At 37.0% G+C, this 27,930-nt stretch overlaps 2 protein-coding genes across 2 annotated transcripts; one reads left to right on the forward strand and one right to left on the reverse strand.

The window, feature by feature from the left end:
- Window positions 1-13,233: 13,233 nt before the first annotated feature.
- On the reverse strand, window positions 13,234-13,757 carry LOC117784316 (glutaredoxin-C4). The gene has a single exon (XM_034622014.1). It carries the CDS (start codon window positions 13,674-13,676, stop codon window positions 13,326-13,328), a length of 351 nt encoding a protein of 116 aa, XP_034477905.1. The 5' UTR covers window positions 13,677-13,757; the 3' UTR covers window positions 13,234-13,325.
- An 11,711-nt stretch (window positions 13,758-25,468) lies between these two features.
- Window positions 25,469-26,645, forward strand: LOC117782800 (putative gustatory receptor 59d). Its single transcript, XM_034619841.1, has 2 exons — window positions 25,469-26,434; window positions 26,493-26,645. The coding sequence occupies exons 1-2, from the start codon at window positions 25,469-25,471 to the stop codon at window positions 26,643-26,645; spliced, it is 1,119 nt and encodes a 372-aa protein (XP_034475732.1).
- Window positions 26,646-27,930: the final 1,285 nt, after the last annotated feature.

Genomic DNA, 27,930 nt, shown 5'->3' on the forward strand with positions numbered 1-27,930 from the left:
CTTAAAGAATACTCAACATTTAAAGAAATTAATAATTGATTGAACTTAAGCCCATTTTCGCAGCATATGTGCTCATATATGTACTTAATAAATTGATCTTTTTCATCTACTTCCCTCTACATCATCGCTTTAAGTAAAAACAAACCTTTTATTATCTCACTTTTCGTTATGTTCACAATTGAACTTTTTCACTTCAATGCAGTTGACATTTTTATTAAAAGCTTTAAGTTGTAACTGAAGTGCATAAGCACACAGACACACACTCACACAAACACACACTCACACACACACACACACACACAAAATTTACGCACACAGGCACATGAATGTCCTGCGACAAGATTTTACTGCAATGGCAACGGCTGCTGTCAACTTATTGGCTGTAAGGCACACATACTCACATATGTGTATATGTGTGCGTGTGTGTGTGTGCAACTGCTGTCTTACGCTACAAAGTAATATTGTCAAATATGAGTTACTAGACGAAATCAGCTTTAAGTTGCCAACATCGCCTGCAGAATCCTTTTGTTTGATGCTCTTAGTCATTGCAAACCATTTTTTTCCTTGCACTAGGATTTTGTCATGTCACACACACATACACACACACACACATCAGAAAGAGGACTTACAGAGTTGCAATTTTCTTTTTTTTTTCATTGTCGTACTGACTTATGAGCTGAGCAGAAGCAGAAGTAGGAGCATCATTTTTATAAGCTGCCAACGCGGAACATTTTTGCAGTGCGTGTCATTTTATGAAAACTCACTTGATAAATGATTGAGAAAATGCACACAAGGGAAATGCATACAAATGAAATCCTGAATGATATTTTAATGCAACTCCCAAATTGGGTTAGCACGCCTTGTAAATATATTTACGAAAGCGTACGCTTTGAGAAATGAAATGGAATAAATGACATGAAAAAAAAGAAAATCAATTATTCATTTAATTGTCTGGCAAACTTATCGTACATATAGTATAGAACAACAACCCTCACAATGGAAAGCTGGCCAAATAAATAGATGTTCGCAATTGTCATTTATATATGCCACACGGGCAACACAGTGCGTATACGTGTTATTCATGCACTGGGCCACCATGTTGGCCAACTGTTTATCCATTTGCGTGTGTGTTTATGTCATTCGCCATTTGCAATTGCCGAAATTTTCGCTTTCACACACATAATTCTCGTGCATAATTCCGATGAATTTCTGATTGCAATTGCATTTGCCAGTGTCGGAGTCGGAGCAGGAGCCGGAGCCAAAGCCTGAGCCGGAGCCACAGTCTGTGCCTGGCAGCAAACAGATTTCATTGCATGTACAGCAAAACGTTTTAGGGGGCAGTGGAGCACACAGTGAGGCATTCAGCCTTCCATTCCTTTGATTCCGCTTCGCACCCGCAATCCCTGTTTCAAATCCATCCAATCCCTCGCACATGGCGCTTGTTCATTATGCGCATAAACATTTTGGCTTCCGTTGCCGGCTGCGTTGATTTGGTGGCTGCCTTCGCATTGTCTTCCAGCTGCAATGTGTTAGATATTTTTGGCCTCCCCCACCCCCCTCCCTTCCTCACCCATTGCTTGTTGCCCGCATTTGTGTACATGTATTTGCCGGATGCGGCTTGCCAGCCTGCCTGCCTGCCAGTTGCCATTGCATGATAATGACGGCCATGCCGAGATTTTAATTTAACTTCCAAATTGCAATTGAATTACGATGCATTTAAAACTTGCCGCACTTTAATATCTGCAAGAGTTTAATTGCAAATCAAGATAAATTATACGAGTTACTCGTATTCGTAAATATATGATGTCAAAAGTAGCCCTTATTATTGCACTTCCCATTTGTATAAACATGCAATTGATTAAACAATTCATTTGCATGCTCTCAAAATTGAAAAGATTAAACATAATAACAACATAAACTGAATGACATTATAATAAAACGTTGTTACACTTCTCTTGCTGCACCTGACAGCATAATCACAAAATAATTTACATAAAATTATAAACGAATTTGCATTGCTAGACACGCGGCTCTGATTGAACAAATTCACACAAAGAGCAAAGAAAAGTAGTAGAAATAATAGAATGATATATATGTTAGACAAATAGAATGTAAGACTTTCTATTTTTAATAATAATTATTTTATTTAAATGATTTCTTTCCAACATTTGCCAACTATTTCAACCATATTTAATATTAATTATTTAATTCATTGATTCAGTATCTACTATACTCATAATATTTATCTTTATTGGAAAAATCAAAAATAAATGTTAATTTATTAAAATAAAAATTAAAATTTAATTGTTGTTTTACATTTTCTAAGTAAAAATTTCAATTTCTATTTTTAAACTTGTAACTGTTACGATTGCTGATTTAAAAAATAAATTACGGATTATATAAAAAAAAAAATAAAAGTTGAAATTTTATTATTATTTGGCATTTTCTAATAATATGATAGACAAATAGAATGTAATTAATTAATAATAATTATTTTATTTTAATGATTCTTTTCCGACATTTGCCAACTCTTTCAACCATTTTTAACACTAATTATTTAATTCATTGATTCAGTGTCTACTATTCTTAATATTTTTATCTTTATCTTTTATAAATGTTAATACATTTAAATAAAAATTAAAATTCAATTGTTGTTTGCATTTTCTAAATAAAAATTTCATTTTCTATTTTTAAACTTGTAACAGCTACAATTGCTGATTTAAAAAATTAAAATACGGATTAATTAAAAAAAAAAAATAAAAATTCATTATTATTTGGCATTTTCTAAATAAAAATTACCGGTTACGATCCCTGATTTTAAAACTTAATTACTGATTATAAAATGCATACCTTATCCAAATTTTCAATGTTTTGAAATTCAAGCTGCATTACTTTCACACTTCAATGTTGAAAAGGTAAGAGTCTTTGTTGAATTGTGCCATAGATTTTCCGTTTTCTCCAAGTGAATGGAAGTATATAGTATGTAAAAATTGCCAACCATTTGGCACGCATCAAACGTGTCAAAGTGACAATTCTTTATTTACATATAGCCGACATCCTGTGCTCGCTGGAATTCATGGCCGTGATGAATGACAGCAACAACAATAACAACATTTGCTCCTGGTCACATTTGCGTGCCGCGACGTGAGTCGCATGCGGAACCGAGAAAAACACAGAGAAAAGTAAGAGAAATATTTGGGGAGAGGAAATGCGTGGAAAATGTTGAAAAAGTGTCACCATTGCCACAGGTAAAAATGTTTGGCATTTATCAACGACGCTTACACAGTTTTTCCCGTGTTTCCGCACTTTTTCATTTTTTTTTTTTGCCGTTTTTTGAATGAAGCTATCAAGTTGTGCATTTTGTTTATTTATCAACAGATTAGCAGGCTGTTCCAGACATGATGCCTTAACATATAAGATGTATAGCGCTCTCTCTCTCTCTCTCTCTCTCTCTTACTCTCTCTTTTAGTTGGTTGACTTGGTTTAATGGCACATGAAATCGCAATAAACATGGCCCAGAGCGCGAACTTCTGTGGCCTGTAGTAAAGTATAACTTACGCCCTGAGCGCACATAAGTCAAAATTTCACAGTGACATGTCGAGTGGAAGGGGCATGTTGTTGTTGCTACTGCCACGCATTAAGTGTAGGCGTTGTAGTTGCTCAGTTGCTCAGTTGCTCAGCAACTCTGTCCCTTGGGTCTGTTTTGTCCTTTCTGGCCAAAGGCCCAGGCTCGAACTGTGAAATATGTTGCATACATTTCTGCCCAGACAAGCGACACATTTGCGGTTTATTGTAGGCGTGGCGCGTGCCAAACTTAACACACACATACACAGACACAAACATATATACATATATATACACAATCATTTTTATGCCATTTGCTTGCCCCTCACGTACACAGTTGCCGCTTTACAGATCGAGGAAGTCACTTCCGTTTCAGTCCCAAGTTCGCAGCGTATACTTCATAATTCATTTTCTTACTCGCTTTCATTATTATTTTCATTTTCACATTTTCCCCTTCTTCTGCTCTTGCTATATGCTATGTCTGTGTGTGTGTGTGTGTGTGTGTGTGTCCGATTATAGTGTAGCTGACAAATTGTTTTAAATTGCATTTTCATAACATCTTGTGTGGAAGTGTTAAAGTTCAAATATTTATAGCAGTAGCTTAGGTCGAGTGTGCTAAAAGCTCAGAAGGACGAGATCTAGTAAAAGAATAGCTGTTAAGAGATGGAAAAAAAGTGACAAATATAAGGTAAAATTATATAAATATAAATATATTTAATAAAGGAAAGTATATTTACTAAAATACTCTATTTAAAAAACTGAGCTTTCCTTGCATATATTCTTAAATTAAAAGTTAAGAGTGCCAATTTCAAACGAGCTTAATATGTACCTTTTTTTATTTCAGAACATAATTTAAAATATAACTTAATTAAATTTTAAGCCATTCTTAGCAGTAAGTAACATATGTATAAAATTAATTTAAAATGTATTTAAATTAATATTGCGATTTTAGCTCACAGAATCAGGTTACCATAGGAACTATAATTATTTGCCATATGTGTATAGACTTGTAAAGACTATCAAGTCACTTTTCACTGCCCAATGGAAAAGCAATAAATATTAAATTGACTTTACAACTGTCACATGAGTTAGCCTTGATGTAGGACCAAAACGAATATAAATATTCAACACTTCTACTTCACACTGAGAGTTGTCCGACAGGCTTTGCATGTTAATATCAACATCAAAAACAACAACAAAAACATAAACAACCGAAATTTTTGGACAAGAGCAATCAAATCAAACAACGGCCAAATGATGGCGATAGCCATGACCATTGCCAAATGTTGAGTTGCCCAAACATCAATGGAATTCCAATAGGGCAATCGTTATTTGATGGCAGAGGCAACCGTTACAATTCATCAAACAACAAATGGATATTACTTCATCGAAAACAATATTAAATACTTGAACGTAAAACACGGACATGCCACAAATGGCCGACAGCGTCAGGCGCAGTCGGATCAGGCTCAGGACCAGACACAGGAGACACACAAAGAGCGGGTTACGGGGGCGGGGGAAAGGAGGCACTGCTAGGTTGCATGCCCCAACAATGAAACGACCTCAAAGTGTGTCCACATGGAAGCGAATGACTGCTGCGAGCCTGAAACAAAAGTAAATTGCAATAAAACTTTGTAATTGACAAACGGACAACAAACAAAACTCCACTTCAGTTGCCAGTCGTCAGTCGGCAGTCGTCAGTCGCCAGTTGGTGGACATTGGTTGTTTGGTTGGTTGTTTGAATGTTGGATATGGATGTCGTTTGTCGTTTGTTCCATGTTTTCGGGAACTAAACAACTGGCGCGCTCAAATCAACAAAAACCGATTTTCAGAAACAGGAAGCAACAGCAGCTACATTGCCGTTGACAGACATGCAACCCCAACACCCTTATGAGGCGTCCCCTCCCCTCAACCACCCACTCAATCAGCCCCCCCTTCAGTCACTCACTCACTCACTCACTCACTCTCGGAATGTGCCCGCATATTGACTTTGTGCGAGGGGCACAAACGATTTTGGATTTAAGAAATAAAAGTTTAGTGCCTCAGTGAGCAAATCTGCAGCCACAATGGCAAACAGCTAACCAGACTCAATACACACACACACACACACACACACACACACACACACCATAACAACATTAACAACAACAACGACAATGAGTTAGAGCAAACAAAAGACGCGTCTGTGGTTGAGTCCCCAACTGTGGATTGTGGGTTGTGAATGGATGTGGCCAACTCTGGAATATGCCCTGTCGAATGGCAAAATGTCGGCGGTTACGACTTTGACTTGTTTACCCCGCCTGAAACAGAACCGGAGCGTTGCTGGAGAGGATTTGGGATGGGGCACAGCCAGTGCAGGGCTCATTGGTTTCGGGCATCGTCTGTAAATAGACTCCACACTCCACACTAAACTCGATTTGCCGATAGACCAGAAACGCAATGACAAACGACAAGTGCAATCGTTTGGCACTGTTGGCGACGATCCGTTTCCGGCTTCCGGTTTCCGGGCGTGAATATTATGGACACACAGCTCAAGCCGAAAAATGTGCAGAAGCTTAACATTAATCACTCAATAATTCGATTTACCGATTTCTTAATAAAAATGCAAGATTATTTTCATACCTAAGACAGACTCGTAATCATAGGTAGTTTACATTTCCTCCTCAGGCACTTGACTATTGTATTTTCTTGTTGTACAATGTAAATATAGATGCAAAGATGTTAATTGTTTAATTTGCATGACCATCGCAGTTTGAGAAATTAATGAATTTGTGATTAGCAGCCGGGCAACTGTGCAAAACTCATTTCAATTTGAGGCCGGGAGGCATCCCATGGTGAACTGCGTGAACTGATGTGAGTCAGCTTAAGCTTTGTTGGAATGGCCAGCGGAAACTTGACTCAAAAATTAACAAATTTCCATGCGTGCCATTAAGGAGATGCCTTTGGCCCTGAACAACAAACGATGCGCTAATTTGACAAACCCACATGAGGTCCTTGGAGTAACAAACACGAATACCCCTACCATATGCATGCACTGAAAAAAATGTAGATTAATCTTAATTATATTTTAATACCTGTTACTTAAAAAATGAGTAAAAAGTCCTTCTGTCCGTCCGTGTGAGCGCCTAGATCTCAGAGACTACAAGAGATAGAGATACCAATTTTGCCCCTGCAAATCGCGAGAAGTCACCACACCCACAGTTTTTAAGATAATACAGTTTTTATGACAATTATCGTTTTCTATTAATATTATCTATATTATCACTTAACCGCAGCAAGATCGGATAAGTAGAACTGGAGTAATAGCTTACCAAAGTTATTAATTAAGCTATTATTTCGCCTAAAAGTATGCAGTAGCTTTTATTAGGTAGTAATTTCTTTAAAGTACTTTTATATATATAGAAATAAGTAAGTAATGGTCTGGATCTCGACTTTAGCCTTTCACACTGTTAGAAAAATATAAAAAATTTAAAAAAATAAGTGTTCTTACAATGAAGATATTCTTTTTTCAATTTAAAAGAATTTTTGCTTTTATTTAATCCTTTTTTTTCAGTGTACATATGTGAACACGAATTCTACTTGATGGAGCGGCCCTTGAACAGACGCGCACTTAACGTGCACCACAGGAGGCTGTCGTAATTGCGAGTCCAGCCCAGACGATGAAGGTCCCAGACGAGAACCGCACATACAATCAAATCGAAATGAAATTGACCATTAATGGGTGTGATTGTCCGTGTGTGCGTGTGTGTGTGTGTTTGTGTAAATCAGTTTAGCAATGGGCAGTTACGACTACTATTCACATATATTGAATAATATCGTGAATACCATAAATTTCCTACTGCTTCAGCGCTTGTGAATGTTGTTGACATGTGAGTGACGGTGACAGGACAGGTGCTGGAATCAATTGATGGGTCAAAGGACATGATAATTGATGAACATCTAGCGAATATTACTAGTGATGTAAGCCATGGCTGTAAATCAAGCTTAATTTCAAAATGTGGATCAATCGGCAAATAATACATCGAATTACCAATATCTAGTTTAACGAAATCACTATTTTTTTTTAAAGTGTCAAGGGGAAAAAAGTATGAAAAATGGACAGTGATGGAAAAAAATTAAATTTTCCAATTTTGATGCAGAATCAAAATATATGTCAATTAATTAATAAATTGACATTCCTCATTAAAATCGGCTCAGATTTGACAAAGTTATGTCTGTTTGAACTTTTAAGCGTCAAGGCAAAAATATGGACAAAATTTACACTGATGAAAATGTAGTTAATTTTCCATTTTTTATGATGAGTCAAAATAGAGTTGAGTTGTCGATCTATTATGAATGTCGATTTTGTACACTCGATTGATCGTCAATTAAAAATTTAACAATAATCAAGTTTTCGATTTTTCGGTGGATTTTAGCATCACCAAATATTATAATACTCTTTTTTGAGAATTGATATTCTGCTGTCTCTGTTCGACAATTAAATTCACCTTTTTATAAAAAGAACATTTATTAAAACATTTTCGACTAAAGAATTTAGCAATATTCAAAGTCTTTCTAGATGCATAAAATTTGCACATTCTTGAAGAATATTATTGACATAACTCGAACATAAAGACTCTGAACCAATTGCGAACAAGTTGACTGCACATTTCGCAGCATTTAGCAAACTCATTAAAACTTTTTTCCAAGCTAAAAATTAAGTAAAACGTAAAAGAAAAGAAGCTGAGAAATGCCATACACAGTTCCACTCGGTTCACACACCTGCATATTTGGCCAACACTTTGTCAGCGATGATGGCAAACATTTTGAACCTGTTTTTCACATAACTCAAACGTGTTTGTCGTTCTACGCTCCGTAAATTTTCTTCTCTTGTTTTCCCTGCTCTTTATTTAAATAATTATTTTTCTGGGTGGCAGAGAATTTTATCTTGGTTCGAAAATGCATAAACTTTGCCATGGAGTGAAGGCAACGGCAAACATTTTTATAGCGCATTTAATTAATTAGTCATAAAGTTTTGTTCTTCCTTAGAAAGTTGGTAGCTCGCCTGCGACCGGCGATTTCATCAAGTTCTTGAGCATCGAAATGCTGCGAGAAGGAGTAGGGAAAGGAGTTGGAAGCAAGTCATTATCCCTTTCTGTGCTCAGCTTCTGCTTATTATCCGGCGTCAACGGCAGCTCGTCATCATACGGTCGATTATGCCAGTACCCGGCTCCAAGCAGGGACAGCCTCCTCCTCCTCCTCCCACAACTCCTGCCAAGCTCAGTTCCCCACAGGCCAAAGGCAAACCCAACCCCAAGCCACATAACTTTTAGATATTCGCCATTTGCGTAAAATATTCATGTGCATTGCTAAGTGGCCCGCGAAAGGTAACTCCTCGTGGACCTGGAACTGGTGAGCTTGAGTCTGGAACGATTATAATGCCAATTTCCCGCTTTGTGGCTGAAATATTCATAAAATGCTTAATTAATTGATTAATGGCCTCAAAGTCAAAAGTTTTCCCAAAAAGCTATCACAAGGTATCAAATTAGTTTCATGGATAGGGAGTAAAATTGCTTTCGGGATGAGTGCTAGGAATATGATACTTATCGCGTGGTGCGTCGAAGGATGGGCTAACAAAATGCTGGTTAGTTTTAGCCAACACAGCAATTGTGGCTACAAATTTATTGCCTTTGTTATGCAAGTCGAAATTTATGGCTAATCCATTTCGTATATGAGTTTTTGCTTTAACTAATCGATTTATATTCCGTTTTGTTTTATACGCAAATTGAATTGAATTTAATTAAAAATAATTTATTTACTGAGAACATTTCGAAAGCTCATTTAATTAACAACTTGAATAATAGACAGTTTTTACAGATTTTTTATTTAATTTCTAAAGAACTAAGCTGCTGTTTATTCCAAAAAATAGCTAATAATTCCAATAAGAACTAAAACCCACATTTATCGTTTCCTGTTCATATTACGACTAATACACCTTCAGCTGCTCTTCCACCGCCTAGAAGAATCCAATTTGCCAGAGGCACTTGAACGTCAAATTCTTCAAAACGACATTCGCACGTAACATGTCATGGCAGCATATAATTATATTATTATTGTATTTCTTTTGTTTAACACTCGTCTCTCCATTTCCACCCAATGGGCTCTGATAGGTAACCCGAGTGGCCCGATATGCCTCCCCTTGGTCATATAAATGAGATCGTTGGCTTGATAAACTTGAATGTCCCGGGGCACATGGTCACATGGACACACTGCAACATACAACAACAACAACACTAGTAATTACAACAACAACAACAACAACATGGTAACGCACGTGTTAACAAGGATGCGATAAAAAGAAAAATAAAGCGTAGTGAGGAAATAAACGCCAGAATGACAGGAAATATGTGTGCGTGACATTGTAACTTGCCTGAGTTGTTGTTGTTGTTGTTGCTGTGACTATTGTTGTTGCACCCTCCGTTTCAACACGACAGCAACAGGACATACTATACCTGTATATATAATACATAAGCATAGCTATGGATGTGTCCAAGCATTGTAGCTTCGCGTGTGGATTTTATTCTCGTAAGATGGGCGGGATTTTAACAGGGGAATTGTCGTCCCCTGTGTGTCTGGCATTCCGCATGACGTGCAACGGTCAGCGAAATAAATATAAAACATACAGAACTATGGGAAATACGTTAGAGCATTAAGCCAAGGCTTAACTAAAAGCCAAAAGGCATAGAGCACGAGTTATGCACTAAGAAGATTAACAAATGAAATAAAACTAAAAAGTTTATGATATACAATACTAAAATTGCTCAAAAGCTATCGAACCTATTTACAATCGATAGCTTCTCTTACCAATTTAAGTATAATACAGCTAGCCAATATGTTAATTAAGAGTATGTGTCTCCCTATGGTGTCATTTAAATAATAAAATTAAAAGTATCTTCATAATAAAGAAATAATTAAAACTATCGACCTACTATCGACACACTATCGATGCAACTGTTCAGTGATATGCTGATTTATTTAAGACTCACCCTCTTAACAACTATCACATTGTATGCAAATGCTTACAGAGCTAAGCTTTAATTTCAAATATTACAAACACAATGTTGCATTGCTTACATAGTTCCCCCCTTCTCTATATATATTGTCTGACTTATCAGGCGTAAAAACTCGTTATAGCTATGCATATTTCTGTACTTGCTACCAACACGCAGCATTTACAACTGCAATGCACATTTTTTACGATCCTACTCTTGGCCATAATTTTATTTCTTTTTTTTCTCTTCTCTTTGTTTTTTTGTCATTTTTTTTTTTTTTCGTTGAGTGTTTGTTTGGAACTTTGTTATGGGGCGCAAGCGTTTTGCTTGTGCATAAATTCTTTCAGCTGCCGGCGGTAACTTTGTTTTAATTCGGTTTGGCATTGACGACTACAACTGTTTGACTAACTCAATAAAAATGCATTTTACATTTTGATTGGGACATTATCTAACTGTCTGACTGTCCGACTATCTGCTTCACTACAATTAGCAAGTCTATTAAATTTTGTTGCAACTTTGTCGCCCGGCTTTATGTTCACGCAAATGGCCAAGCCTTTTCAGTACATTTCATGGTCATTTTTATGGTCAATATCATTAGGCGTGTGAGTGTTTATACCCTGGACGTTTTGATAGATAGGGTATACAGTTGAGACTTGACAATATTGAAAATCTGAATAGATTAAAATATATTGTTCTTTAATTTGAAAAGGCAATAGAAATTTTCAACTAAAATATAATAGTCACAGGCTATCTAACAATACATAACTCTTAATTTCAGTCATAAAACGTGTTTGGCAAACAATGTAAAATTAGACACACTCATTGTCCAGTCACGCCCACAATTAAAAATGTGTTGAGTCCGCTTTAAACAACCCTAAAAATTTATTAGCCGATTTTTCTTTCGCTCGGATGAATTGCGGTTTTAATAAAACGACGCTTTGTTCCCAGGAATTTTTCGGTGCAAGTTTTTCAGTTTGCCCAACTAGAGAAAGGCTAATAGGAGTAGGAGTTGTGGCCAGACATTGGCTAGACCATACATCATATATATGTGTATGTAGCCTCCTTTTGTGCTCAGTGCAGCGGCAACTTTGGCAGACGCCTTTTGATAGACGATTTATTAAGCGGTTATTATTAGTTTTTGCCATCGTGTCGGTGGCTTTTGAAGCATTTTTGATTACAAATTCCAACATCCAAGTGCTGAATTTACGCATGGATTTCTTTTTGTTTTCGTAAATGGCTACAACCGAGATGATCTGATAAAAATTGCAATTTACTGTGTGTTACTTGCAAAAGTCAAGAGTTCAAAAAGTGTTCTTTAATACTAATGTCTGGTCATGCATCGCTTTTAGAGATTTTTGTAGTTGTCCATTCATAGATCGAATCTTTGGAATCAAAAAGTGAAATATATTGAATAAAGTTCATAGAATATTGTCTTTAATCAGATTTCATTAATATTTACTGAATTGATTCAATCCAATGCAAGAGTATATTTATTTAAATGGGATACAATCTGATGTTGGGTTGATGATAAATATTTTTCGTTTGAGCGTTATTACCGAAATATTAAAAGTATGGAAGGCAACGTTGCTCCAACAGCGCATTATAATAAAAGCTTGAGTTGAGTCAAACTGTAAATGCCGACCGGCTTTATTGTGCAACATAAAAGCCGTGCAACAATCATGCAACACGAGCAACAACAGAGTCCTTTATCTGCTCAATATGACGCTTAAGTTGTCGTTTCCTGCGGGGGAATTTCGATTGTAAGGATCTGCAAAACAATTAAATCCCCTGAACGAAGCAAAGGGATAAGAGGGAAACATTACTGTTAATGTTCACCTGCAAGCAGGAAGTGTTGCCTTTTTGTGCATGCTAAATGTAGCCCAGACTGTTGTCATCCTGCAAGCAGGTTGCATTATTTGTTGAAAGGACTCGCGCATATGTCAGTTGACAAACAATGAAGCCCGTCATCTTTGTATCACAGTGTCTGCTTTCAACAAAATGCTCAACACATTTGCGTGCGACACATCAGCAGCAGCTCAGGGTCAAAGTAAGGCGGTCAGGGCCTGGCCCTCAGTTCACACTGGCATTAAACTTGCATGAGGCCATCAAAAAAATAAAATTCATTTAGGGGCATCACATCATATCACGCATACGTCGCGTTGTCGCGACTGCACCCAAGGTTTTTTTCTATGGTCTGTCTAGACTGTCGACTGCCATTGAAGTTAAAAGCCATTGGCTTGGGCAAACTTTAAATCGCAGTGCCAAGCAAATAATTGATTGAATTTTCGCTGGCAAATTGCTGTAATTTGTTGACATTTCGTAAATTGTTTTCAAATTGCTTGCACAATGTCGAATTTAGTTTACTGTCACATTAAATTGCTCCAGTTTGGGTATGTGGAAGTGCAGGTGTAGCAAAAATATAAAAGAAAACAACAATTCAATATGCACACGTGTCGTATGCGTAATTTGGCTTATCGATTGCCTTCGTCGAAGCAACGTTGTTTTTAAAGTAGACACACACGATTTGGGCTTCGTACACAAGTTAAATTCGTTAAAAATTTATCGAACGTATTAAAGAATGAAAAACATGGCTATTTGAATAGTTCTTTCAATAAAAATAAAGAAAATTAATCGAAAGTACTTTTAATTATAATTTTATTATTTTCCAATTCAACTCAATTCTAACACAACTTGAACTGCTAATGCTATTGAAATGTGCCCAACATCCGTCTACTGAAAGTATCTCTGAAGTACACCCTGCTCGTAGAGACGCTTCACATCGGTGCCGCCGCCAATGAATTTGCCATTGATGAAACATCGTGGCACAGTCCGTGCTCCGGTTAATTCACCCAGCACCGCCTGGATTTCCTCACCATCTGGACGCAAATCCAGCTCCACCACTGTCATGGCCACGTCAAGCTTTCGGAACTGTTCCTTGGCCATGCTGCAGTAGGGACAATATGTTTTGCTAAAGATGACAACCTTGTGATTGTTGATTGTCTCCCGTACGAATTGCGCCTGCGGACTTTCCATGTTGACATACATCATTGGTTTTTGCATAGAACTAACAATGGTTCCCATTTGTAGTACTTGTTATGTGATATTGAGCCAAAGGTTGGGCTCAAAAATTGATTGGAATTGTTCCGAATTGAAAAATGTTGAATTTTGAATTGTGATTACTAGAGATTTCTATACATTTTCAAGATGAAATACGTTCAACTTGTGTTTACTGTGATCAGAAGTCTTCGAATTCAATATAACATTTTTTAAATCATATCTTTTGAGCTGATACTGCTCTAAAATTCATCAGACAAGTAGTGTCTACTTTCAACTGCACTTTGACCCTGTACTTTGTGGTTATTCGTTATAATTTATCAGCCTGATGATGGATTATGACACTTTCACTTCACTCAAAGCACAGACAGAGGAATATCACATTGACACCACCCAAAAACTAACCACAAACCAACAGCGACCCATCAAAGAAGTTTTGTGTGTTTGAGTTGGTGCTGAAACGACACACTCTAATGAAGCAGGCGTTTACTTATTTATGCAAAGTCTAAACCCAAACTAATGGCTAAAACATCAAAGTGCATTTAGCAATGTGAGACCCCAGCGATATCTTCAATGGACGTCCCTTTAAATATTAAATAACCCCGAGTCAAAGTCATTTCAAGTGCACACGAAAATAATGCATTGTATGGAGAAGGTGAAATTGCTAAAAGCACACATATGAGGGAAAATCCTTTTCATTAACGTGACTGGTCTTGCTGACTTCCTGCCTGTTTCCCCTCTCCTAACATATTCTGTTGCCTGTTGCAGACGCTGCCAAGTTCCATGTAACAATGTAATTTATTGTGCGCACCTTTGTTTTCAGTCAACACGCTCTCAACGCTGTGTAATAAAACAATTTCTCAGCTCATATGCAACCTTGTTGTCTGAAAAGGTTCCTTCCCCTCCTCTGCTCTCATGGTCCAAACGCGAGTCCTTAGAGTGCAACAATTTTGCATTGTAAGTGGATTATCCTCGGATAGCTGGTTAGTTGTTCATCTAGTACAAAACTAGTTCTGACTAGTCCAACACAAACTCATTATGGCTTCTTGTTTGGTTTTATGACCATCTTCAAAGCAACTCAACTTAAAATACGCTAACATGTGCAAACGACTTGGCCAAGTAATTAAACAGCAAGAATGCATGCGACAAGCGCATTTATCGCATGCTACAAAACACATTTGTGGGCTTTGATTGTGCTCTCATTTCCTCTACGAATGCGCAGGCTCTCTCCCGCTCTCTCTCTTTCTCTCTCTCAATCTCTTTGGGAGTAGAACAGCTGTTGTATTGTCGGAAACTCTCAGTTGTGCCATTTAATTGTTTTGGGAAATTTACTTACAATCATTTTAAATTGTTCGCGGTTTTTCCCAAGGATTAGTACTTAATTTGATTAGGCCCATTCAACTGGAGGGCGTTAGGGCGCTATTTTTATTGTCGCCTTGTTGATTTTGTTGATTTTTCAGTTCGTTTGAGGCGCCCATTAAATTTACATTATGCAATTTTGGACTTCAATTTGGGTCATAACTATTATTTGGCCAATTAAACTTTAAATAAGGTTGTCTGTAATTCGCTGGTACTCCAAATGGCGCTATAAGCCATTTTAGCAATGGAATTCCCAAAAATTTAATTATATTGCTACTTTTTTAGTATGATACATTCAGCTTGTTATTGAAAATAAATATAGATAGTCTCTAAAAATTATTTATAAAAAAAAAAAACAATCGAGCCAACCTTCTTCAATTCTGAAGTTTTGCAGGCTAGCTTTTTGGTTTAAAATTGATCAGTTCTTCCGGTTTTTAAAGCGCAATGTAGAGCAAATAAAGTAAATTTCTAAGTAAACGTTTTATTATATATTGGAGACTAAATTCATGGTTACACACTCACAAGGTAAAATAGATAACTTGGAATTTAGATTAATGGATAAACAATCAAACAAGTCTTTATACGCCTGCTTGCAATTGCAAATTCTATCTATATATAGACTCGGCTCTGCGAATCCCCACACGGTCAGTCAATTGGCCCATTGAACTAATGGCTAGTAGTTAAGGCCGATTTAACGAGCTGGACTGCAGTTAAACTACCTTAGAATCATACGGTTTATATACTATTGTTTGTTAAACAATAGCTCTGTGCTCAGCTCGTTAGCTAATCGACAACAATTTGTATAAAGCGAATACACTTAGAACCAACACAGCCTGCCAAATTAATATCCAATCATTAAGTCAACTTTAGAAACTTCAGGGGGGGGAGAAACTAACGCAATTTCTGGCTCAACACTGACCTATAATAAGTTGTTCAAGTTGCTCGAAATTCCAGAGGAACACGCACCCGGCAGCGCCAGCAACAGCAAAAGGGTTGGCATTGCATGCCAGTAAACGCACCTCCCCCTTGCCCTCACCCCCGCCCCTTTCCAACACAGCGACGCGACGATTCATTAATGTCGGTCATTTGCAGGGGTTGCTGGCCATGGCAGTTGGGTGGTGGCAACTCTGGAGACTGTCGACGGTTGACTATCGACTTCAGCGACTTCAGCGACTCATTTCTTGGCTAATTGCACAACGTCAAATGGCCCAGCAATGTGATGCGTACTTTGAACTCCAGAATTGCCTACTTAAAGGCGGCTTGAAAGCAATCTTCAGCCACATCTCGTTTCATTTCGTTTCGGCTTAATTGATTAGCTTAATTTGCATTTAATGTTCATAATTTTTAAAATGCTAACACAGTCTGCCAGTGCCAGAGCTTCTGCTATTTGCCAAAGTTTGTTATAAATTTCTTCATTAAATATTTTCATTCATGTCCCGCCCGAAAAGGGTTTAGCTAAAGGATTCTCACAGACTGAAAGTGAAATTAAATGAACTACTGGTGCTGTAATTATTCATGTGGGGATTTCCCAAAGGCAGCTGGCTGCCAGAGCTGCCAGATAAACGCGAAGACATCACTTTTCGTCTCAAAGGCTGAAAGTAACCCTCAAGTTATTTACATAGTTCTTGCAAGTGGTTTTCCTTGTGTTGCAACTCCCTCAGTGTGTGTAGCAAGTAGGCAGTTTTGGCACAGGTGTCTCATTTATCCAGAGTTGCTTCAAATCCCTGTGTAAACGTAAGCGACTCAAAAAGTACAGTCAAGCAAAGAAAAGCTCGTTGAAATGCTAATAAATGACACTTGTATTAAATCACATTCCGCAAGCAGAGTTGACTCATTTATAATGTATATAGTATAACCATTTGACTGAGTATAGTTTTCTTTAAAACAAGTCATGTTATCTCTTATTCTTTTTGGCAGAGACTCAGTTATAAACTTGGCATCAACTATCAAAGTTGACTGTTTATTCTAAAGTACCTGCCTCCTTTTCAAGAAGTCAGATTTACTTATTTGTCGTACAAAAATGTAAGAAAATTCGCCTGCTATCAAATCTTAAACTATCTCAAGTGTTAAAAGAATAAAACTATTCAAAAGCTGCAACAATTGCCAAAAAAAAAAAAACTCATATTTTTTGCTTCATCCAATAACCAACAGCTACTGCAAAATAATCGTTATAAACTTGGCCAACATCACACTTCATATCTTTCAGCGCGAACTCTGTTAATGTATCCAAAGAAACTTTTGACAAAAGCGTTTACAATTATAAACTTGCTTAGCATTGTTTAGTCACCTACCGATAAGTACGAGTATTTGAAACAGTTGCAGCGAATCATTTGCCAAAAACCAGTTTACCACTTTTATCAACCGCCTCCCCAACTAGCCAGCTCCACAAACAATGCCTTAAAGGAGCCCACACCAAGTCACAATAAACGTCTAGACGTTGGTAAACAAAGAACAAAAGACTCTATAGAACAGTTCCATAGTTCCACAGTTGCCGAGTGCCAGGACAAAAACCAAAAGTGCTGGTACAAAAAGTTTTAAGTATTTTCAATGCTAACTGCATAAAATCTACATAATTGACATTTGATTGTGCGCCTTAAAAGGCGTGGCAAAAGACAGCGCACTCTCATAACTATTCGACTTTTCGGTATTAGCATTTTCCTCCAACGAATTCCGAATTGGTCAGCAACTGTTTTGAAATGCAAAAAAAGCTTCTACGAGTATATCCTGCCAAAGAGTTCTGCTGATTTATAATGTTCTTTGCAAAGCATTTTCAATACATCATTTCACATACATAAATTCTTTTTTAAGTAACAAAAACCGAAACTTTTGAAACCGTACTGAAATAACGAAAATTTTGTATTGTCAAAGTCAACAGTTTGAAAAACTTTAAACTTTCATAACTTTTTCACAACTGTACCTATTTTCAAGTGCTATATCATTTTGATCAAAGTTTGGCTTATAAATTGATTCTGCATTCAAATTTTCTAAATTTCGTAAAAAAAAATTTTTATCTCTAGATCTTGCCTTCGATTTTAAGGCATAGGGTCCCCCCTTTGATATTTTGAAAATTCAAAATTTCAAATCTCAAGTTTTTACTTTTTATCAACTCCTTATATTGTAATTAGTATAAAACAACACTTAAAACTTGATTTTGAGACCTTTCATTTTCTTGTAAAAATCATTTAAAAATTAAGAAATCTTTTGACTTGTATAATTGCTAGGTCAGAGACTTGAGCAACTTCGAACTGTCATAACTTTGGCAAAAGTTATCCGATTTTCAAGCGGAATGTCATTTTCATCATGGTTTGACCCCTTAATTCATTGTGTATTCAAATTTTCATTTGGAAAATTTTATTATTTTTCGACTATCGTACCCATGGTTTCATTTTGATGGTAAGGGTAAATTTGTACAAGTTAGCCATAATAGTAGTTGACATACTCAAAGAGAATTACGCATACTACTGTTGTGAATTGCAACTTGCAAGCTGCAACGTGAGACAATTGCAGCAAGTTAAAATGCACACACACACACACGCATACAACGATACAAATTAGTTAAATTACAGGCGCATCTCGGTCAGGTTTTTGTTGATTAGAAAAAGTGGCAGCCAAGTTGGCTCTGGATGCGCTTGGCATTCTCCTTGGCATTTGCCAGGCATCGAATCAACCTGGCAGGCAGCTCGTTTTCCTTGCCAGCTGCCGATAACGAAGCACAATTCGAGCGCCAAATTGAAATTGATTGTGACATTTGATCATGCGTTTGCCTTGCCTGGGAAACTGGCAACACAACAAGCCACCAACCTTACGGCCAAACAGGCCAAAGAAAAGCAAACTCTGCTGGAATTTGCGAGGAAAATTGCACAAACAGTAGGCGCAGATTGTATGTGTATCTTTTTCTTTTTTCTTTGTATTGCCTTTTCAAGTTGTCGCTACGCATCGGATAAATTGAACGGATGTGCTTGGCCAGATATGGCTGACAGGTAGGTAAATTGTAGGTAAGATTAGGACTTATAAAGAAGGCTAGCAGCTAGAAAATAATTTTATTTTTAAATGTATTTCTTAACTCAATCAAGTCAATCACAGTTTTATCCAACTCATTCAACTTGCCCAGTGGGGTTGCAGAAAGTTTTCAGCTCCGTATGTTTCTTGGACTTTCGAACACATGTCACGCACTCGGACAACTAGCAAAGCCCACGCAACAACAATGTCCACTTCTGGGCCTAATCCCACGCACAGCTGCTCAGCTTCTACTACAATACATACTTGTGGCTGTTCGTAAGAAATGTTTAAGTAGAGCGCCAGTTCAGGCCATGCGATGAAATTGCAAAAATAATCAAATGCGAATAAAATCAAAACATTGTGGCCAAAGCAATTTGCATGCGGAGAACCGGCAGCCACTTGCAACTTGCCCCATCGGCTTGCCTGGCTGCTCGCTCGGTCACACTTGAAGACAACGCCAGCGGCGCCTCTGCCGCTGAAGCTGGAGCTGGGGCTGGAGCTGATGCTGAAGATGGCAGTGGAAGTGTTTGAAGACACTTGTTGGCCGGTTGCCAGTGGCAGTTGCAGTGGCAGCCACATACAATACAAGACAACATGCACAAAGTCGCGTTGCAGAAGCAGTTGCAGATGATGATGATGATCATCATTATTATCTTCTTGGCCCGACGACAGCATAACAAATGAACATTTAAATGGAGACGCAGGCCAGGCAACTTTTTTATACCCGTTACTTAAAAAATAAGTGAAAGGGTATATTGTGTTCGTTGGAATGTATGTAACAGCCGAGTCCATATAGCCATGTCCGTCTGTCTGTTCGTCTGTCTGTCCGTCTGTCTGTCTGTCTGTCTGTCTGTCTGTCTGTCTGTCTGTCTGTCTGTCTGTCTGTCTGTCTGTCTGTCTGGACGGACAGCCGTATGAGCGCTCAGATCACAGAGACTATAAGAGATAGAGATAACAAATTCGGCACACAGATTTTTATAGACTCCACGCAGGTGAAGTTTGTTTTACATTTTTGACACGTCCCCTTCTGCCGCCACAAACCGCGAAAAGCCACCACACCCACAGTTTTTAAGATAATACAGCTTTTATAGTAATTAACATTATCTATTAATATTATCTATAATATCACTTAACTGCAGCAAGATCGGACCAGTAGAACTTGAATAATAGCTAACCAAAGTAATTAATTTTTTTAATATTTCAATACAATCACCTAAAAGTATGCAGTAGTTTTTATTAGGTAGTAATTTCTTTTATATATATTGAAATAAGTAACGGGTATCCTATGGTCGGGATCTCGACTATAGCCTTTCCCACTTGTTTTTTTCTTCTTTTTTTTTTTTGATACCCACTCAAGTGGGTAGCTGCCAAGAGGAAGACATTGCGAAGCTTTAATCAAGCATCAAGTGTGCCGTGGAAAAGTTTCGCGTTACGTCTAGGCTGGTCACTCAACTGGCCAACATGCAACATACAACATACAACGTCATCGTCATCGTCATCGTCATGTACATCATGTCTCCTGCTCAACAAGCTACTCCCATCCATTTGGGGGTCGTCTTTGCCTTTTTAATAAACCTTTGGTTGTCAGGCGCAGATTACTTTTGCCTCTACCAGCTGCTGTTCCCTCCCTTCTTCTACTCCTGATGCTGCACTGCATCCACTGAGCTAGCCATGAGTTGTTGAAAAGTTTAAATGGGTTTTACGCAAAACTTTCTGATATGCTACCGCTGCCCGTTGAATAATATTTGCTTATTCCGCCGTTTGCTTGTAATTATTATCCCAAAGTTAATCTTTTTTTTGCCGATTAAAAGTGGAAACAAAAAAAATTGCTTGGCTTAATTTTGATTGATTTAACAAAGGGATAAAGTGGCTAACAATGCTTCAAATGAGATTATTAGCAACCGCTTTCATTAAATCTATATTACCTCAATTATCTCTATTGACAACAATTTCAATTAACATTTTTGACTATTCGAACTCAATTTGATTTCTTTAGATTTCCCTGGCATTTATGATCAATTCGTTTGACTAATTTCCTGTCTAATTTCCACTCTAGCTATCCACCAGCTCGTATGATAAGCTGAATTGCCAGACATTAGCACACAATTCAATAGGAAGCAATATAGCAAATGGCAAAACAGTTATAGATACAACTGACAGATAAAGATACAAATACGTTTCGCCCCATAAACAGCTCGAAATTTATGCATGCAAACATTTTATTAGCCCGTCCAGCGAACTGGACTCTATCCACAGGGTCCAACGGCAATATTTATCGATACAATTGGCCAAAAATGTCTGCCAAGTGGCCAACAGACAGTTTCAGATGCAAAATGTGTGCCAAGTGCGCGAATGATACTCCATATTGCCTGCTCCAATTGGTAGTTTGGTCCAGTCATTTATCGCTTAAATCTCAACCCGGCCAAACAGATGCCTCTGGCTAAACCGCTAAAGTACTCTCGCATTTTGGCCAACCGCCAAACCGTTGGCGGTTTAACTGCGAACTTCGTTGGAGATTCCGTTTCAGATTCGTATTCGCAGCGAGTGTGTGCAGTTAATTAATTGAATCTAAATTAGATACATTTTGCCTGCTGGCTATACAGAGTGGATATATGTACATATGTATGTGAATAGTCGTATATATGTGTGTAGGTGCAAATTTGAATATATGCTAATGATCTAAGTGTAGGTCAAAATCTGAAAGCTTCAACTGAAACTTTTGATTATAGATAATTGTTGATATTTTATTTATTATATTTCAATTTAAATATTTAAGTAAAAAACTATATACTAAATATGTTTTATGCGTAACAAAAATATATAGCTAATTTAAAATATATTTCTTTTTATTTTATAATACACTTTTAACTATAAATCATAATACAAATACTTATATAAATTTCGATTTAAATATTAAAAATATATTTAATTTATTGACATAGTAAATTTGATTGTTTCAGACGATATCATGGAAAAAATCAAAGGTTACTTGCAACAAACAAATCAAATCGAAGCTTTATATCTTTAAGCAGATATAGAAGCAATCTGGGCCATTTCTGACTTGAATCTTTTCCAACTTAAATAAGATGAATGCAAATTAAATTCTCAGGCAAAGCATAAAGATGCAATTGAAAAACTTAAACCCATGCTGTGCCGATTTAAGCCTCACACAGTTGTATGCCACAGTTGAGGCTGGTCAGTGTCTGTGTGTGTGTTGCCGGTGCAACAGTTGTCGTTGTTGCAAGTTGCAAAGAAGATAAAAAGCAGAGCAGAGAAAAGAGTTTTGCAGGGCGCCGGCGATAAGGAATTTAATTTTATTCACACTGGCGCCTTTGGACAACTAAACAGGATGGCAAAATGCAGATGCGAATACAGATGCAGATGCAGATACAGATACAGAGACAAATGCAAATACAGATACAGATACAGCTGCTCTTGCAGATACACTTTAAGTTTTGTAAAAGCGTTGCAAATATTTATAACATGCCATATCGGAGACCTGAATAAAAACCAAAATTAAATAGCAGACAGTGCAAGTTGCTGCTGCCTGTCACAACACTGATGCAACAGACTGTTGCACTGTTTTGCTGAATTGCCCCCACAACAATGCAGTGAGTAAACACTTTGAAGTATGTCAATGCTTTGCTTGCCACATGTGCAACATTTCGCTCCTGTCTGTGCCTGCTTAGCCAGCGATAATTTATGTGTTTGCCGCCTCTGTCGGCGCTTCACTTTGATCACACGCGACAACGGCAACATTCCCTGCAACAACTTGCCACTTGCAACTTGAAAGCGAAAGTGACATTTTACTAATTTAGCATTTTGAATGCGTCTCGTGTCAAGGCGCGAAAAGATTTATTCGCCAATTGCAATGCATAATGCGACCTCAGTTTTGGTGGCTTTAATTAAAGTATCTTTTTTGCAAATTTATGCACTCAACTGGACATCGATTGATTGATGTCTTGATGGCGTGCTTAGCCCCAGGGTTCTATCCACTTCAGCGGATTCAGCAGGTGTCCAGCGTGGCAGGAAGAGGCGAAGCTGGCAACAGGCTGTTAACGGGCCATAAAGATTGCCATCGAATTCAGATTGTATCTACGAGTAGAATGGCTAAGATTTGCAGTCAGCTTCAACCAGAAATTGTTATTAATCATTTGTCATATATTTTCACCAATTATTTTCTATCCGTAAAACAAACTGCGACTATTTGTTTTCAAGCCATGATCTGATAGACCATTTAAATAAATTTGCTTATTTGCTTCAATATTTTCTTTTGCTAATGCATTTTTAGACTCTTCTTTAGGCCATTAAATATCTGCTTCAACATTTTAATAAACTAGCATTTTCATGCTTTTTTCTTAAATATTCCCTGTACACAATTAAGCAGAACATATTAAACGTTTACTAATAAACGGAATAATAATAATAAATCAAATTTATACCCTCAGAATAATATTTTGAGTGTTTATTAAATTTTTTCTGATATGATTTTTATTTGATATGAGTCTAATTACTATATTTGTATTAGGTTTTAAGTGTCTATCTCGTCTATCTCTTTCAACTACAATCTTTTCCGTTGGTTGAAACGCTTTAAATTGCAATAAATAACGAGTGCAATTCGTATATGGTTTTTATTCGATTCGAGTATTATTTACGTTGACCCAAAAACGACATGCTGAGAAAGATGAATGACTCGAACATCATTCATTTGCCAGTGTCCGAGTGTCCGGCATCCATATGGAGTTCTATGGCTATTGAAACACAATACGACAAATTGGTTTTTGTGTTTTTGGCCCATATACGGTTTTGCAATTTGCGCAAATTGTTTTTACACAAAATATTTGCACTGACAGCTAACAGAGAGTCGTTAAATGGCAGTCCGAGTACGTACGAGTGTGTCTTCCATTTATATCGGCCATTAATATTGCACTTTTGTTGCACTTAAATATCATATGTATTTTTTATGCTCTCTCTTTTTGTGCATCAGCAAAATTTGTGCAAATATTTTAAAATATTGCCAGCTTTTGGGTTATATTCTCTTTCACTGTTTTTCTCTCTGTGATTTGCTGCTGTTTGCATTCTGCAACGAAATTAATTGCGTAAATTGTATTAAATGTTTTGCCATGGCCATTTTAATTGAATGCCTTTTGTTTGACCAACTCCAATGTGTTTTTGTCGGTTCGATCCACTTAAATACAAATCGACGCGGCACAAAAACAGAAACACAAACACAAACACTAGCAAAATGCAAAAAGCTGCCTGCTGGATTGCATTTGACGCGATAAACGGATAAAGCCTTGGCCAAAACGCTCTGGTCATGGCCAAAACGTACTCGTACGTACTCCATATTCGTTTTGTTTCACAAATTGGTTTATGTTTTATTATGTTTATATTAAATCAAAAATGATGCATGAAACTTGTTTCTTTCGAGTGCAAATTTGACCATTTCTATATGGAATTAGTTGGATAAATACATATTTTAATTGGTTGGCTCGATAACAAGATACGAAATCCAAAGAGGATTATTCAGCAAGTGCTCTCATCTTTTTCATTTACAATTCATTTACAAATTACGTTTTTTTAATTGATTTTTGACCCCGCAAAAAATCTTACGTGGTTCATTAAACTAATTATAGTAATAGCTATTTAGCTCAATTGGTTTATAAAGGGAGTTATAGATATTTTTATAGTTTATTTTACTTCAGTTCTTGTTAACAAGCTAATCGCAACAGCAATAAAATGTAATTGAATTATTAGAAAATTGATAACTAATTTAATAGTTAACAATTAAATTTGTATCAAAGCTTTTATTTTATTAACCAAAAATATTTAGTAAATATTGTATTTTCCTCCATAAATTCCATAATTATATTCACTTTCTCAATTTCGATCGATTTTAAACAAAATTATAATCAAATTTTTATTTTTAGAAAAAATCTGAGGTAAGCATTTTTTATTTCTTATATTTGTCTTTGATTTATTTTAATTTTTTTTTAATTATTTTGTGATCAAATTTAATTTATTCAAAATTCAATCAAATTTTTATTTTTAGAAAAAATCTTGAGTAAGCATTTCTCATTTCTTATATTTGTCTTTAATTTATTTTAATTTTTTTTAATTAACTTGTGATCAAAATTTTAACGAAATTATAAAAGTGATGAATTATAAGTTAAACTTGTAATGCTAGAATGTTGAATAAAAAAATATAAACAAATAAATATTGTTTCACTCACTTATAATTATTTGTTTAGTAAGCTTCTCTGGGGACTGAACCAGGAAACCAATCACATAATCTACCATCAGCTAATGACAGTCTATCGTCATATCAGAAAAGCTTATCAGCTTACATGCTTTCCCATTAGCTAACTGGACAGTGCACAACTTGGGTACAAGTTTAGTGTTTCGTTATGATTGACCCGGTCAGGTTGTTGTTACTTATGAATTACTACTATGGCCGACTCATGGGTGTGATCAATTTCGAGATCGATGTTGCAACGGGAAGAGCTAGAGTGAGCAGAAGAGCGACCTTCTACGCGGCACTGGTCAACATAACAATCTTCAGTATGATGCCGCTGATGGTTCGCATTAATGTCTGGAGTCACTTTTGGAAGGAAATGAATGGCTTCCATGAATACGTGTTCCTGGTCGCCATGTGTCTGCGCATTGTCTGTGTCTTTGTCACGATGTTGAATCGCTGGTGGGAACGTCAACAAATTATCAGTTTGATGGGACACTTTCGCCGATTGGTTTTGAAGCAACCCCAAGTGAGGAAACTTTGGCGACGTGGAGTCATTAGCAAGTTCATCTCAGGTGTACTAACAGAGCTTATGCATGTAATATTGGCATTATATGGATTGCGAGATAGTCTCAATCTTGGTCTGACTCTGAGCGTTGTTGCTTTGTATACCCTGTTAGCTCTACTCAATATTATTCTGAGTCAATATTACTTCGCTCTACTCACTATTCATGGACACTACGTACTGTTTAATGAGGAGCTTCGTTCGATTCTGGCGGAAACTCAATCCATTGAGTTGGATCATCGCATAGGAGTGAGAAATCTCAGGAGCTGCGCTTTGGCCGATCGCATGGACAGCTTGGCCCATCTGCAAGCCGAACTGCAGACTCTAATACATCGGATGACTCGAATATTTGGTATACAGTCCCTATGTATGGGTATCATCATTTACATCACCTTAGTTGGCGGTATTTTTTACACCTTTCTGATCATTAGACACGACTCTATAAGCATCGACTTGTTCAGAAGCGATCATTTGCTGCTGCTTGTCAGCATATTTTGTTATCTTGTCGACACTCACATCACCTTCTCAATTACATATGATCTGGAGGATCAGCATGCTGCAATGAGACACCTGATTGTTCAGAACACGTCTTTATCTTATGATTTGGATATGCGTCTACAAGCAACAGTAAGTGACATTTTAATCTTAAATCAATTTGAAACTAACTTAGTTTCACTGATTTCAGTTTGAGAGTTTTCAGCTGCAGTTAGTGCGCAATCCTCTGAAACTCACAGTTATGGGTCTCTACAATATTCACCGTGGTTTTATCGTGGCAATGTTCAGCTCGATAGTAACAAATTCCCTCATCCTAATACAATACGATATAAAAAACTATTGAATTACAATTTAGTGTGTGAATAAATCAATAAATAATATATAATCTCTATTGATGTTATAATAACCAGACAGACGAAGTATCAGACATGATTTAAACAGGCATTAACAATCGAGTTTATTTACCTTTCCCCCAACTTTGGCATACAAATTTCAAATGCCAATAATTCAAAAATAAATAACTCATACGCGACGTGGACCCGAAACAGTGAAACAAATCCAAAGTCACGACTGCCAAACAAAAGTGCGACGCCCAATTGTAAATATTTTCCCATTGAGTTTTTATTTGAAAAGTTGTCGAGCGCACGGAAAGTGGAAAAGCCGTTAAAATACCACCCCCAAATGAAAAGCAATCTCCCTCCCCCGCTCAAGGCGAAGTTCGGGGTGTTTTCTATAGTCTTACCTGTCCGTTGGGTTACACGCTCGTTGCGTTTGATTTATAAAAGTTTATTTTTAACAAGCTTGAAGGCAGTGCACAAATTAATTGCCGTTGTTATGTTTGATAAATTGCGCATACGCAGCGTTGTACGCGGACTGCGCTTTCTTGAGCAACTCCAGAAGCAACAAAACAGCCACAAAATGTTTGCAAACGCAATAAATATAATGTGAGCGAAGTGAATTTGTGTGAAATATAATTTTCTGCATATCAACATTGATTAACGTTTCGGGTTCAAGGGTTGCAGCTGGTACTAAGCGTACTCAAAACAATTTAGCAGTTGAAAAGATATTTAAATGAGAAATTTTTGTGCTTAATTTATTACAATTCTGTTGTTATTAATGCTGAAAACTGTTAAGAACTGAGAAGAGGATTTTCTGTTGAATATAAAAGCCATTTAAGGCGTTAAACTTAATCTTAATGCTTAACATTCGAATGGCCATTGAACTCGATGGCAACACTGTTCATTTCCTCAGCATGGCGAACGTGTTTTTCTTTCACCTGTTTCGGAAAATATTCGTAATTTATTTTCTAAATGCGGAACCTCTTGCCATGAAATCCACTTGAACTTCAACTTGGCTCCATGTGTTTTGTTTTAACATTTCTCTTAATTTGTTTTGTAATAATGTGGCGCTTTGTTGCCTGCTACTGTGCGCCCGTGCACGGACCCAGAAAAGCCGGAAAAATGGTAGAAAAAAAAACAAAAACAAAAACAATATTTCTTTTCAGTTTCATTTTTGCGCAGATATTTCACTTTGGTCTTGTTTCTGCAACTGCTGCTGGTCCTCTCGCAGCGGCGCCAGCGGAAATGAAAACTTAACGCTTATTTGAACCTTCAACAGTGCACATAAAT

The sequence above is a fragment of the Drosophila innubila genome (assembly GCF_004354385.1).
Source record: "Drosophila innubila isolate TH190305 chromosome 2R unlocalized genomic scaffold, UK_Dinn_1.0 1_C_2R, whole genome shotgun sequence".
Lineage (NCBI taxonomy): Eukaryota > Metazoa > Arthropoda > Insecta > Diptera > Drosophilidae > Drosophila > Drosophila innubila.

Coding starts and splice junctions, on each gene's coding strand:
- LOC117784316 (XM_034622014.1), bottom strand. CDS start 13,676: ATGGGAACCATTGTTAGTTCTATGCAAAAACCAATGATGTATGTCAAC.
- LOC117782800 (XM_034619841.1), top strand. CDS start 25,469: ATGGGTGTGATCAATTTCGAGATCGATGTTGCAACGGGAAGAGCTAGA. Junction 26,435..26,492: donor ATATGCGTCTACAAGCAACA/GTAAGTGACATT, acceptor CACTGATTTCAG/TTTGAGAGTTTTCAGCTGCA.